Raw genomic sequence first — 14,141 nt, forward strand, 5'->3', positions numbered from 1 at the left:
GGAGCTGCAGCCCCCCCCTCTGACCACCTCAGTGTCTGCTGTCTACATCTGTTTATATAGTCATCCCTGTAGTGCACCAGCTAGCCATTGTCTCTATGTCTCTCCTTTTTCTGTTCTTCACTCTCTGTCTGTTTTCTCTTTTCCTGCTCTGCCCAGCTGGTCCCCCCTTATGATCCAGGTCCTGGTCCAGGTTTCTCGATACTGTTTGTCTTAAGGTTTTTCTCCCACTAGGGGAGTTTTTACTGTACCTGCCATTGTTTATGTAATAATTGCTCGGGGGTCATCTTCTGGGTGTCTGGAAAAAGCCAAGAGACAACTTCTGTTGTAATAGACGCTATATAAATACCTGCATTTATTTAAATACTGTTTAATCTACACCTACTCTGAGATCTAACGTTACTCTAACTTGATTGTGTTCCTCTGTTGTAAGTCGATTTGGATAAAAGTATCTGCTAAATGTAATGTCATATAAAATTATCAAATGAAATTGAGAAGTTGGGCATTTCTGCACGATGGCAGAAATCACAAATGTAAAACATCTTCCACAGTGCCTTGATGAACTGTCCAGAAATGACCTGACTATTGGTAATAATGGGGGCCGATGCCAGCATTGCTCTTCTCTGCTGACATGTGGATAACATGAAACCTATACAGAAAGAAGACACCTCATTCAAAAACGTATTCATTTTATCAATTTGATCAAGGATCATGTTTTCAGACTTTACATTCAGACAACATGGTGTGACCACATGCTGAGGGCGAGATACAGGCTGGTCTGTGTGCATGGGTGCTCTTCCACACAAGCCCGTGTATGTATGTGCGTCACTTTTCATACAGTCCTTTCTGTATACCAGCATAAATAACTATATTATTCTCTTTCAATCGCTCCTTTGATCAGTGGGTTCTGGAACTGTTGAGGCAGAAGCTGAGTCCTCCTGGGTCTTGTCTAATCCCTGGCTGCAGCACTGATCACTCGACTGCGTGCCGTCCTTCATTGTAACGGGAACGTTGACATGTGTTGGGTCTACAGTTTCATATGGCTCTGATGTCCACTGAAGAAGAAAGTGAGGAGAAAGGTAAGAACTTCCATACAGGTGATATGTCTGAAAGTAGAGTAAAGAGACTTTTCTATCTAAATTTAACCTCAAACAAAGCTCTTGACTGGTGTCGTACCTGTGTTGCTCTGCTGCTGGACCTGTGCGAAGGCCCGAGGGCGATATTGACGCTGGACGAGGACTGCGTGTCGGTGGTGTTGCCGCCTTCAGCGGCGGACAGTCCGGAGATAACCAGACCGCTGGAGAAACTGCGCTTCCCAAACAGGAGGCTGAGCGTGGAGGAAGATGATGAAACCTGGAGGAAAGACACCGCCGATGAACAGATGCTCAGGTGGTACGGGGACGAGAGAAATCTCAGTGTATAGAGGTGTTGAAAGTTCCCACCTGGCTGGAGCGCTGCTGATGCTGCGCTGCCTGGAGCTGTGAGCTGATCCCTGCAGCTCCAGAGAGATGTGGAACCTGACGACAGAGAAACACCCACTTCACCCTGCGGCAGAGACACTAAAATATCCACAATTTTGTAGATTTGCTTAAGACAAAGACGTGCATACCTGGGAGAAGATGGAAGCGATAGAGGTGTTGAAGGACAGCTGACTGTTGGACAGACGTTGGACCAGCCCGTGGGAGGAGGCCGAGTCCAGAATGGGACCTGACTGGCTGGTGACGGGGGGGCGCTGACTCTGAGGCTGCACCGATCGACTGCGGTACTCTCTCCTTCCTGAGGAAACACACAACAGTCACAAATAAACATATAAAAACAAGTATAAAGCATGACTTGATGAATTAAAACCCGGTCTGAACCGAATCAAAGTTGCCCAACAGCTTTGGTTTCTAGATCAGAACGTGTATCTGCCCCTCCGAGCCATGGCTCGCCCCAATGTCTGAATCTGGCAACCTGTGACAGTTGTTCTTAAAAAGAAAAGAGGCAGGTTTGAGCCCTTACTTACCGTATTTTCTGGACTATAAGCTGCTACTTTTTTCATAGGTTTTCAACCATGCAGCTTATACAAAGGTGCGGCTATTCTGTAGATTTTTCTTCCACCGCTCGGGCGCTCTAACCGGAATTAGAATCAAAACTAAGACAAAATAAAGGCAAAGAAGAATACACTACTTCTTCTTTAGCAGATAGAAGTAGGTAGAAGCAGATTTCAAACAGATAAATAGATAAATAAATACTGGTTATTTTCTCTTGGTTCTGTCCCATTTTAATCAGCAAAGTTGCTGCCGTGTTAAAAGACACTGTTAGGAAAAGATCTATTTAGGTACAAACATGTACATCATTTACAGTTCAAAATCGTTCTGTACATGTAGTAAATATCTAATCTAACAACATAAATATCTGCGGCTTGCATATCTTCTTTTTAAAATAGAGCGGGTGCGGCTTATATGAAGGTGCGGCTTATAGTCCAGAAAATACGGTATGTCTTATTTTTTTCCATGACATTATCTTAAAATGAATTCAACAAAACAGCAGTTTTCAGTAGCTGATTATATGGTTGCCTGGACGCACTCCTGGACGCTGTAGTTCTAGCTCACCTACCAACCCCTCAGTGTCTGGTTCTAGTATCGTAGGGGTCTGTGTTTGACTGGAAAAGGATTATCTGTTGTTGTTTATGCCTGAATGTCACTTCCGGGGAGTTTTAGTCCCTTGTCATTTTCGTTTGATGGTGACTCCCCACAAAAAAACTGTCCTGTGTCCTATGAGCTGTTTTACTCAGCAGGTCAGATACTGTAACAACTGGACGGGTACATTTCATCAAAGCACACACTTACAGGAAGGGATATCAGGTCAGCAGTAGGAATGGGTGATATTTTACCGTTCACGATAAACCGTCCAAAAAATTCCACACGGTAAGAATTTGTCATCTCACGGTAAAAACGATAAATTCCCATTGATGACGTTTTTATGTGAAGCCTGACTTAAAACGTACGTGTGCGTGAAAGAAGGAAGGGAGGAAGGAAGAAACGAAGGAAGGAAGGAGGGAAGGAAGGAAGGAAGGAAGGAAGGAAGGAAGGAAGGAAGGAAGGAAGGAAGGAAGGAAGGAAGGAAGGAAGGAAGGAAGGAAGGAAGGAAGGAAGGAAGGAAGGAAGGAAGGAAATGAGCCTGAAAGAAAGAAGAAAGTTATGAGCCAGAAAGAAAGAAAGAAGAAAGTTATGAGCCAGAAAGAAAGAAAGAAGAAAGATATGAGCCAGAAAGAAAGAAAGAAAGAAAGAAAGAAAGAAAGAAAAATATGAGCCAGAAAGAAAGAAAGAAAGATATGAGCCAGAAAGAAAGAAAGAAGAAAGAAAGATATGAGCCAGAAAGAAAGAAAGAAGAAAGAAAGATATGAGCCAGAAAGAAAGAAAGAAAGAAAGAAAGAAAGAAAGAAAGAAAGAAAGAAAGAAAGAAAGAAAGAAAGAAAGAAAGAAAAATATGAGCCAGAAAGAAAGAAAGATATGAGCCAGAAACAAAAGAAAGAAAGAAAGAAAGAAAGAAAGAAAGAAAGAAAGAAAGAAAGAAAGAAAGAAAGAAAGAAAGAAAGAAAGAAAGAAAGAAAGAAAGAAAGAAAGAAAGAAAGAAAAAGGGATAGAGTCATTACAGTTTTGCAGTACAGGTGTACTAATTTAATTGGTTTTTATCAATTAAATTTAATTGGTGTAGTTAAGTAGCATTTAGTATTCTTTTAGAGCAGTGATTTGGGGGCTCCAAAGACTGAATGTGGTGATAGATTTATAGTTACAAAGGTGGAGTTGAATTGGTATTTTTTTTATCGTCATTTTTATCGTTATCGGGATAAATGCCAGAAATTATCATGATACATTTTTTAGTCCATACCGCCCATCCCTAGTCAGCAGGTGTTTGTGCAACACGTACCTGACGTGTTGTGGTGCCGGTGGCTGCGTGTCGTCCGGGTTCTGTGCTGGTACATGCTCAGGCTGTTGGACGTGACGGACGACGGGCGGTTTTGACTCAGTGAGGACGAACCGCCGACACCGCAGTCCACGTCTTCCATGTTCACGCCGCTGTTACAGCTGGTCAGATTGTCCTTACGTACCCTGGAAAACACACACAGACACACACACACACGGCTCTGACTTATCCATCCACCTCTGAATCAGCGCCAGAGATGCAAAAAGGGCAGCGGGCCATTAAACGTGCCGCCAGCTTTGACTTCCCCAGCTGGTCAAACCACACACACTTGGACCCGCGGCGAGGGGGGGGGGGGTTACGTAACCGCGCTAGCATATGTGACAAACACTTGTGCACTCTTCCTCTTAAATAAATTAAACGTAATCTGGCTGATGAGGCACCATCCAGCGCCTTAGCTCATTTTACTGCTTAGTGGAAGGAAGACAACACTGCTCACAGCAGATAAAACAGGATTACGAGTCTAATCTAATCTGAAAGGAAAACTCGGCCCCTAAATGGCTTAACAGAGAGCTGCGCGGCCACAGAGGTGCTCACCATGAGCTGACCTGCAGAGGTTAGGCCGCCAGATTCACTTTCTTGAAGTTAATGTATTAAAGAGGGAGATGGAAATGTGACACTGGAGGAAGGACTAGGGGATGCTTTTTTTTTTTCCTCTTAGGCGTACACTTCCACGTTCCTGTATGTGTATTTAAAACCTTGACATTAAGTGCCCGGAGGAGCAGCAGGACGCTGGATTACACGGTTTCATCCAAACGGATTCATACTCTAACTGAACGAGAGCATCATCATTTTAATTTAATGTGGGTTACTGAAACTTTCCCCTTTTTTTGTTAAGGCCCAAGTCGGCCATCATGGCTAGAAAGTATAATCAACAGCCGCAGGACGCTTTTCTGATTCTATTAACTTTACTCCTGTAAATGGTTTGGATCTGATGACTCAAAGCATCATGTCATCGGCGGTCAGCACTGCTGCCTCACAGCACAACTAGTTTTAATAGAACTAGATAGAAATAAACTGTCTGCAGAATAAAGTTAGCAAATATGATAAGAGGAAGAGTACAAACAGAGAAGGCAAAAACTGAGTTCAATAAAGATCATGAGGCAAAAAAGGTGCTATGAACAGCACAAAGAGAAAAAACATCTATTTTTCACTTTTTACGCCAAACAGAAATGGATACAGCTCATCCTACGAGATGAGAAGCTGCTCGCAAAAGAACAGGGCGCAGTCACAAGCCGAGGTTATCCACAGGTTATTTGGTGGGCACGCTTAACTTATTTTCTGGCAGACAGATTTATGGTTCAGTGACAGTCCCAGCCATGTTTGAGTATTTGCAGGACTGAAAATGTCCCTCGTGAAATTATATTTCATCCAGATCACATGATGAAATGAGGTTCATGTGGTTTTTGAGGCTAGATGGTTGAATGGGACATGAAAGCTTCTGCTGTGCACGTAAGTGAGGGGGGGGGGTGAGCACTGTTGCCTCACAGCACAAGGCTGCTGGTTCAAATCCTGGCTGTGGCCTCTCCATGTGGAGTTTGCATGTTCTTGCAAAGCTTGTGCAGGTTTCCTGGAGATACTCCGACCCAGAAACACGTGTCAGGGTAGTTGGTGAGTCTGAATTAGCTGGAGGAGGGATTTTAAGCGTGTGAGGTTGTTCATGTAGGCCTGGAATTATGACTGAGTGGCGACCTGTTCAGGATGTACCCGGGCTCCAGCAGGCCGGAGGGACCCTGATCAGAAAGATGTGGGTATCAACAGCAGAGGAATGGATGGACATCAAACTGAGTCTGTTCACATGAAGAGTTGCCAACTGATGGGACCGGAGAGGTTTGGCTGAAGACTGAACAAAAATGAAGAGAATGACAGACGGATAGGGAAAATGTCCTGACCGTAGCCATTTAGAGCAGAGCCAGGACCGGATGATATCCAGGCTTAACGCTCCTCCTCCGATGCTGCGAAGCGTGCGGTGCGTCCCTGCATACGACGTCGTCAGTGGTGACACGTACCTACAAATTAAAGACATAAATATCTCACATTAACTCTAATAAATACATGCTTCAGGAGCCGACTGAGAGCAGATTAACGAGACTTAACTAGAACAGATCTGAGTATTTGACATTAACGCTGATCTTATGCTCCGGGTGACGGCCGGCAGCGGCGGCACAGGGAACGACACGTACATGGGGTATCCCAGCGGCTGGTCGCACGACGAGTTGACCATGTTCCTCAGCGCCTGCTTGGAGTTCTGGATGCTGCCGCGCTCCGGGTTTCGATTACGCAAAAACACCAGTTCCTGCTGCTGGCCGGCCCACAGACCTCGCACGCACTCCTTATTGATCTGCAGAAAGAGAGATGAGAAATGACCTAACGCAGCAGAAAACCAGAGGGGGGAGCAGAAGGACTGTCACATGCTTCACTGATCTGCTCCTTTGACTCTTGACAAGTTATCATTATTTCCCAAGTGTTGAACTCCATTTAAAGGGGACCTATTATGAAAAACAGGTTTTTTCTTGCTTTAACATATATAAAGTGGTCTCCCCTCAGTCTGCCAACTCAGAGAAGGAGGAAAGCAACCAAATTCTGCAGTGTTTGTACAGCCGCCCAGATGAGCCGTTCAGTGTGATGTGACTTCTACGAGCCGTTCAGATTCTGCTCCCGTCGTTACGGAACAATGGGAGCGATGCGTGAAACCACGGCCACAACTAACTCTGGCCGGAACAGCAACAACAACTCCGCCGGCTGGAGCTTCCGCCGTTTTCTAGGCATCATTCAGGCAGCCAATCAGCACAGAGCCTCATTATCATAACATCCCCGCCCACTCAGAATCCCACATAGATAATGAGTTAGAGAATGGGAAGATAAAGACATGGCTTAGAGGCTGAATTTCTAATTTATTTAGCAAAAAAAAATCAAAAGCTTGTTTTTAAGACATTCAAGGCATGTGAGGTTGTTCATGTCGGACTGGAACTACGACTGATTGGCGACCGGTCCAGGTCGTACCTATGTCCTACGAGCCGTTCAGATTCTACGCATTTTCGTTACGTAACCAAAATGTAAACCACACCCACAACTATAAAACCGTGTAACTGCATGTGAGCGTCCGACTATCACATCGGACTGCTCTCTGTCCATCTCCCTCCAGCAGCTGCCACTTTATTGAGGTTTTTGTAGTGAAATGAGGAGGTATCATAGAGATAACTTCTCATTTCAACTAACTGGATCAGCCGTTCCTCATCCATGACCGTTTCCTACAGCGCTTTCAACCGGCTTTCAACGCAAGCGGCAGGAAGAAAATAGAAGCAGGGCGTCCGACAAATGTTCAGCTCAAAATGGCGAGCTGCGCAGCGCTGCAGCCCGTTAGGACAGTCCAATAGAAAATAAAGAAATGGAATTGATTTTGTCGCTGACGCTCGTTCGCATCGCATGCAGTTAGGACACGGTGTAACTCCACCGGCCGGATCTTCCACCATTTTTTCGTAGCGGTGTATCGTGTCATTCAGGCAGCCAATCAGCACAGAGCCTCATTATCATAGCCCCGCCCACTCAGAATCCTGCATAGATAATGAGGTTAGAGAATGGGAAGATAAAGACATGTCTCCGAGGCTGAATTTCTAATTTATTTAGCAAAAACAATCAAAAGCTTGTTTCTAAGACATTCAAGGCCTGTTTAAAATAGACATTAGATATTATAATAGGTCCCCTTTAAAAAGGAAGATGATGAGCAGCAATAAGCGTTATAGGTCATTTACGTTGACCCTCTAGTGTTCATGTTCCAGTGCAACGTACATGACGTGACACGAACATTTAAAATGAACTGGGTGAAACTGGACGATCAAAGACGGACGATTTCCTGTTAATATACACGTGCATGCACACGTCTCCAGAACTTCAGCATTTTGAATCTCAACCGCTCATTAAGTGAAAAGGTTTCAAATAAAAATCTCTAATCATCACAGAAAACTTTGTACATGATTTCTATATATCGTAAGTGAGATTAATAGATGTTTGTTACATGAATACATGATGGCCAGATATCCGAGACATGGTCACCTTGTTGCAGATTTATCTTGGTGGTTATTTCAGAGACCAATCTATCCTCTCATGCATTTTTTTTTACATAATGTCCCCTTTAAAAGGTATTTTGTCCTTAAAAAAGTGTCATTAATTTGGAAGAGGGAGAGCGTGGCCAAAACCCAAACATCCCATCTCTGTTACCTTGATGACTTTGAAGCTGAGGTGTCTTTTATACAGCATGATGATCTTGTACTCGTCCGTGCCGTCGTCGATCATGTGCCGCAGCGTGAGCAGCGTGTCGCGGCTGGAGAGCACGGCCTTGCGCCAGGCGGGGTCACTCTCGTGGCAGATTACCAGGCTGCTGCGGTAGTTTGTGATGGCTTCGTACAAGATAGACGCCTCCTCCGTCTCCTCCAGACATGTGAAGTGATCCTGCAGGGTAAGAAAGTCATCAAGAATGTCACTGGACTTAAAAGAACATTTCTGTTGAACTCACAAAGTTCTTGGAAACAAAATCTTAGAAATGAAAAGTCATTACAATGCAGACAGAAGCATGCTTCTGAGAAAAGCGGCTCTGCAACACAGCTCAAAGACCTCCTCACCTGATGCAACTTCAGGCTCATCCTGACCGCCGGAGCCACCACCTTCTGAAGCAGGTCCAGATCAGAGAAAACCCACTCGTCTTTTGTAGCGATGCGGAAGTCGCCTTTGAACAGGGTGTTGAAACCGTACAAAAAGGATTCCAGGCTTTTTGGAGGAAGGAGGGAGTTTATGGGAAAAGGGAAAGAAAGGAGACGAGAATGGGTGAATGGTGAGATAATTAAGTCTTTTTTCCCCATTTTTAATACAAACTACCTCAAATGTACAGGTCATAATACAAGACTGTCTCAGAAAATTAGAATATTGTGATAAAGTCCTTTATTTTCTGTAATGCAATTAAAAAAACTAAAATGTCATACATTCTGGATTCATTACAAATCAACTGAAATATTGCACGCCTTTTATTATTTTAATATTGCTGATTATGGTTTACAATTTAAGATTAAGATTCCCAGAATATTCTAATTTTTTGAGATAGGATATTTGAGTTTTCTTAAACTGTAAACCATGATCAGCAATATTAAAATAATAAAAGGCTTGCAATATTTCAGTTGATTTGTAATGAATCCAGAATTTATGACATTTTTGCATTAAAGAAAATAAAGGACTTTATCACAATATTCTAATTTTCTGAGACAGTCCTGTACAAGTAATTTGATTGCAGAGACAGAATTGTGTTTGTATAATGGGTTTAGCTGCTACTGCCCTCTGCTGGTGCGTCCGTGCAACTGCAAGCAAAAGTCAACTTCATCCTGCTCTTAAACAACACTGTACATTTAGCTTGTTATATAGATAACATAAATAACAACATAAAACAGATATTTAAATGTTTTTAGATGTGAGCCTGAGGGAAACACATCTTAGCACAACATTTTTAAATAAATCAACTGTGATAATGGATATTTAACAGCGTATTACTGGTTTATTTACTTCAGTAAATATATCAGTAAATGTCAAGGCTGATTCTCAAGAATAATTACCTTGATTGACAACAATTTCTGAGACTTGAAATGCAAGCAAACCAACACTAATGTATAGGCCAAATATGAATAAAAATGTGGAATATTCCTCCTCTCAAATAAGAACCAACGTCTCTCGTTAAATATTTACATCCAAAGTCACATTAACCAGATGGAAGTTTTCGACACCTTTGTGATTTGTTTCCTGTCTGAAACTTTAGTTCAGTAGTTTAGTAATATCTGCTAAAACACACCCTGAGTGTGTGTGAATGTTCCCCGTGACTGAAATGTGTTGCTCTCGTTTACCTGTTGGACATGTTGTGAGACGCCGTGCCGAGAGATCTCCTCCCCAGGACGGAGAGAGCGTAACACAGAGTCACCAGAGGGGAGTCTTCATCGCACTCCACAGGCTGGACACAAATGCAGACACTGATGAAGATGATGGTTCGCGTCGACAAAGAAGAAACGATGCATTTCTGGCGACGCTGTGTTGCAGTATTGTGTCACTGTACACAGAACATTTTGCAAACTTCTCGTTTGTGCAGAATATCAGACATGTTGCGCCTACGAATCTTAAAGTGATGTACCGTCTCCATCTTCCCAGCACAGTACTGGACCCATTCCAGATAGACGTTGCAGAAGCTGGCGCGCGTCACCCCCTGCAGACAATGAACATAGTCTTCATCGATCTTCACGCTAAAGACCTGAGGGTCACGCTCGATGTGGTGCCACTTGGTGTAGGACTGCAGCGCCTCCTGGACGGCGGCGTCTTTGAGCCAGGTGGACAGTTTGGGGGAGTGGACCAGGTAGTAGATGATGCTCTGAGAGCGGGAGGGACAGAGAAGGAGGAGTAAGTCTGGAGACGAAGAAAACACTGCACACGAGGGAACAAAATCAGAAATGCACTTGTGCATATGGAGATGTGTTTTAGCTGCTGACCCCGTCTGAACCTGCTGCTGCTGAGCTGGAACTCATAGCTGGGATTTATGCAGATCCTTGCAGTTTTAACCGCCTACTAAATTACTTAACCTTTTGGCTTCCAGTCCGTCGAGACAAGTGGAATATTTCATTTTTTATCATAGTTAGTTAGGATTATACTGCTCTGCATGATTGGAGGAAGAACTTATCAAACTTTAAAGCAGATAACCTCACAAAGTCAGGCATTAACCTTTGAGGGAAATACAGCATCAGCTCCAACCAATAACTGCACTAATGAGGTGAGCGGAGACTCATTTACCTCATAACAGAACATGTTTCATGACCAGCCGTCCAGCAGCTGTTCAGATGTTTGTGTTGTGTCTATCACAAAGATAAGTAAGCCAACTTACAACTTGTAAGGAGGGACAAACTTCAGCAGCAAACCTAAGAGTTTGTGGTCACCGTACATTTGTGCTAATTTATGCAAAACTAATGTAAGAATCGGGAAATACAACCCCAGAATTACAAAACTATATCAGACAAAAATGGGATGATGTGGAAAAACAAACAATTCTCACATCCAGCATATACTGTCTGTAAATAAATAGATAAATAAATACATGCATTAAAAACATACATACATAGGAAAGTAAAGCCTTTTCCACTCCGTAATCTTGCCATTTTTTCTAAAAATACACCAGTCCCATATTCGCTGCCTTCCCTTCCTCAGTCATGCTTTTGGCTTGTGTACAGAATGTGGTTTTGCTTTGTCTTGTTGATAAACACATGGATGTGGAAACTATGTTTGTTTTCAAGGCAGCATATTTTGCTCTAAAACCTTGCTTTCCTGCATGAATGCGACCTTCACAGAAGTGTAAATGAGCTTTGCCAAGAGCACTGGTACGACTATGAACCATGCCAGACCCCCGGCCTTAACACTTGTTCCTGGATGATGCTTTCTGTCTTGGGTTCAGATCTAACTGCCCCCCAAAAACATGTGGAATAGCGGTTCATCTGATGGGAGAACATGTTTCCAGTATCTAACGATCCATCCCAGATGCCTTTGCACCCAGGGATGTTGAAGAGGGTTAACGTCAAGTTTTCAGAGGCATTTGTGAGCATAGCTGCGGCTTCTAATGTTTGACAGATTTTCCACTGTGAACTCTTTTATGTAGTTACATCAGCTGTTGATTGATGATGATGATTACAGCTCTTAATGCAGCATCATCTGAGGGATCAGAGGTCACATCTTCAGCTTTGACATTCCACATTCTTTGTTTATTACATTTCTCACTGCAAAAAGAGAAATATGCTAATTAATTCAAGTCTTTCTTTTTTAAATATTCCTGCATTTGTTGACAAAATCATCCAAAAAGACTCTCTGAGTTTCTCCTTTTCATGGATTCTGCTTTTCCATCAAATCATCACTACAGCGTCCAGTTGATGTCATCTGTTTGAAATTACATCATTATAGTTTTACTTCATCTACTCACAGTACTCGAGTTGAGGGGGGATGAGGGGGGATGGCATCCCCCCTGAAATAAAAACAGTCAAAATCATCCCCCCTGTAAAACTGCCATCCCTCCTTTCCATCCCTTATGTCATTTCATCAATGAATGTGGTTTTACTGCTATTTCAACATTTAGAGTCATCACCAGAAAAATAACACCAGAAAAATAACTTATTTGACAATTTTCACCTGTTTCAAGTAAATTTTCACTTGAAATAAGTAGAAAAATCTGCCAGTGGGACAAGATTTAACTTCTCATTACAAGCAAAAAAATCTTGTTCCACTGGCAGATTTTTCTACTTATTTCAAGTGAAAATCTATTTTAAACAGGTGAAAATTGTTGTTTTTTCCAGTGATGGAAATGAAGTGTAATGAGATTTTTTTACTAAAATGAGACATTTTAACTAGAAATAGGACAAATATTCTTATTTTGAGTTTTTGCAGTGATCCATGTTACTTATCCTGTGAAGGACAGAGTCATATTGATAAGTTCAGAAAAGTGTTTTTTATTGTTGTGTTTTGATGTATTTGATGTAAGCCCAGTGGATATTTAAAGCTTACAGAAGGCTGCATTTAACTGCTGCTATGTCATTCCTGCAGTATTTCTGCAGGTGTTTTGGTCAGTGCTATTATTTGTAACATATTATATTATTTGTAATCAGCACAAATTATCTGTCCCCATATGATAAAATCCACCATCCCCCCTGATTTCTTTTTACAACTCGAGTACTGTCTACTCACTGGGACTAAACTCCCTACATTCCAGCTATTATTGTTGGGATCTGTTTCAGACCTGAAAAGAAGATTTGAGTGTGAGTAAGCGGTAAAGGAACTTCCACAGCCGGCACACGTGCCGCCGTGTCGCGGGTGCTGCAGGCGTTACCTTCAGGTAGTAGGTGATGAGCAGCTTCCGGAGGTCGTACACCTGCAGCATGGTGGCGGCGTTGTTCTCGCTGATGCTGTAGCCCTCCAGCAGGTATTTGGTGGCCATCACCTCCCACGCCAGCCAGCGCAGGTTGAAGGCGGCGTTGCACGACAGCATGTGAGGCAAGTGGCCCGGCTCGCAGCAGCAGCAGCCGTCGTCCTCCTCCACGCCCTCGGTGATGGCCTCCACCTCTCGCTGCTGACAGTACGTACCTGGGACGTAAAGACACGCGTGGATGCCGTTAGAGCTGACAGTGAAACTGAACTGGAGGGCGGGATGCTGCAAGCGTACCCCTGAACTCCAGACCCCTCAGCTGGAAGGTGACGAGGCCGTTGCCGATCTCGATGAGGTGCACCAGGGCGTTGAGGTAGTCCGAGGCCAGAATGAAGCAGTCCCCGGCGTTGTAGTTGCCCCACCGGCCCAGCATGAGGTCGCCACACAGGGAGTGCTGCAGCGAGCGGGTCAGGTACTCATAAAAGATGGAGTTCAGGTTGTTGTCATCACACCCTGCAAGAGAGGAAGAAGCTGATTTTTCTATACTTAGAGATTAAAGAGGACCTATTATGGCATCTAATACCTATTTTAAACAGGCCTTGAATGTCTTAAAAACAAGATTTTGATTGTTTTTGCTAAATAAATTAGAAATTCAGCCTCTGAGCCATGTCTTTAGCATCCCAGTCTCTAACCTCATTATCTATGCAGGATTCTGAGTGGGCGGGGCTATGATAATGAGGCACTGTGCTGATTGGCTGCCTGAATGACGCAATACACCGCTACGAAAAAATGGCGGAAGCTCCGGCCGGCAGAGTTAGTTGTGGGCGTGGTTTCACGCATCGGAAGCCAACCGATGTAAATCGCTCCCGTTGTTATGTAACAACGGGAGCAGAATCTGAACGGCTCGTAGATCCACATCACACTGGATGGCTCATCCGGGCGGCTGTACAGACACTGCAGAATTTGTTTGCTTTCCTCCTTCTCTGAGTTGGCAGGCTGAGGGGAGAACACTTTATATATGTTAAAGCAAGAGAAAACCTGTTTTTCATAATAGGTCCCCTTTAACAACCAATATGTCTGGATAACAAATGCAGCATCGTAAAGATGTGACTATAGAAAGGACTCACCTGTCTCCTTGTCCACCTGGGACACCAGTCTGCTGTTTGAGTTGTCAATTCGCTTCGTGCTACAAGGAACACGAGAAAAGACGGTAAACGCTGTGACAGAGCACATGCACGTGCAAACACATCAGGCT

At 43.5% G+C, this 14,141-nt stretch overlaps 1 protein-coding gene across 1 annotated transcript in view; it reads right to left on the bottom strand.

Annotated features, from left to right (window-relative positions):
• Positions 1-672: 672 nt before the first annotated feature.
• The window catches only part of pcnx2 (pecanex 2), a 35,197-nt gene continuing 21,728 nt past the window's right edge, over positions 673-14,141 (bottom strand). Inside the window, exons 27-40 of the mRNA XM_061745711.1 lie at positions 14,014-14,072; positions 13,184-13,399; positions 12,851-13,104; positions 10,127-10,360; positions 9,846-9,949; positions 8,583-8,727; positions 8,182-8,412; positions 6,147-6,304; positions 5,856-5,972; positions 3,910-4,091; positions 1,607-1,773; positions 1,440-1,514; positions 1,174-1,350; positions 673-1,052 (exon numbers count right to left, since the gene is read on the bottom strand). Coding sequence (XP_061601695.1) covers positions 879-1,052; positions 1,174-1,350; positions 1,440-1,514; positions 1,607-1,773; positions 3,910-4,091; positions 5,856-5,972; positions 6,147-6,304; positions 8,182-8,412; positions 8,583-8,727; positions 9,846-9,949; positions 10,127-10,360; positions 12,851-13,104; positions 13,184-13,399; positions 14,014-14,072 — 2,293 coding nt within the window. The 3' untranslated portion in view covers positions 673-878. The remainder of the gene's footprint in view (positions 1,053-1,173; positions 1,351-1,439; positions 1,515-1,606; positions 1,774-3,909; positions 4,092-5,855; positions 5,973-6,146; positions 6,305-8,181; positions 8,413-8,582; positions 8,728-9,845; positions 9,950-10,126; positions 10,361-12,850; positions 13,105-13,183; positions 13,400-14,013; positions 14,073-14,141) is intronic.

This window comes from Cololabis saira, chromosome 17 (assembly GCF_033807715.1).
Source record: "Cololabis saira isolate AMF1-May2022 chromosome 17, fColSai1.1, whole genome shotgun sequence".
In the NCBI taxonomy this organism is placed as follows: domain Eukaryota; kingdom Metazoa; phylum Chordata; class Actinopteri; order Beloniformes; family Belonidae; genus Cololabis; species Cololabis saira.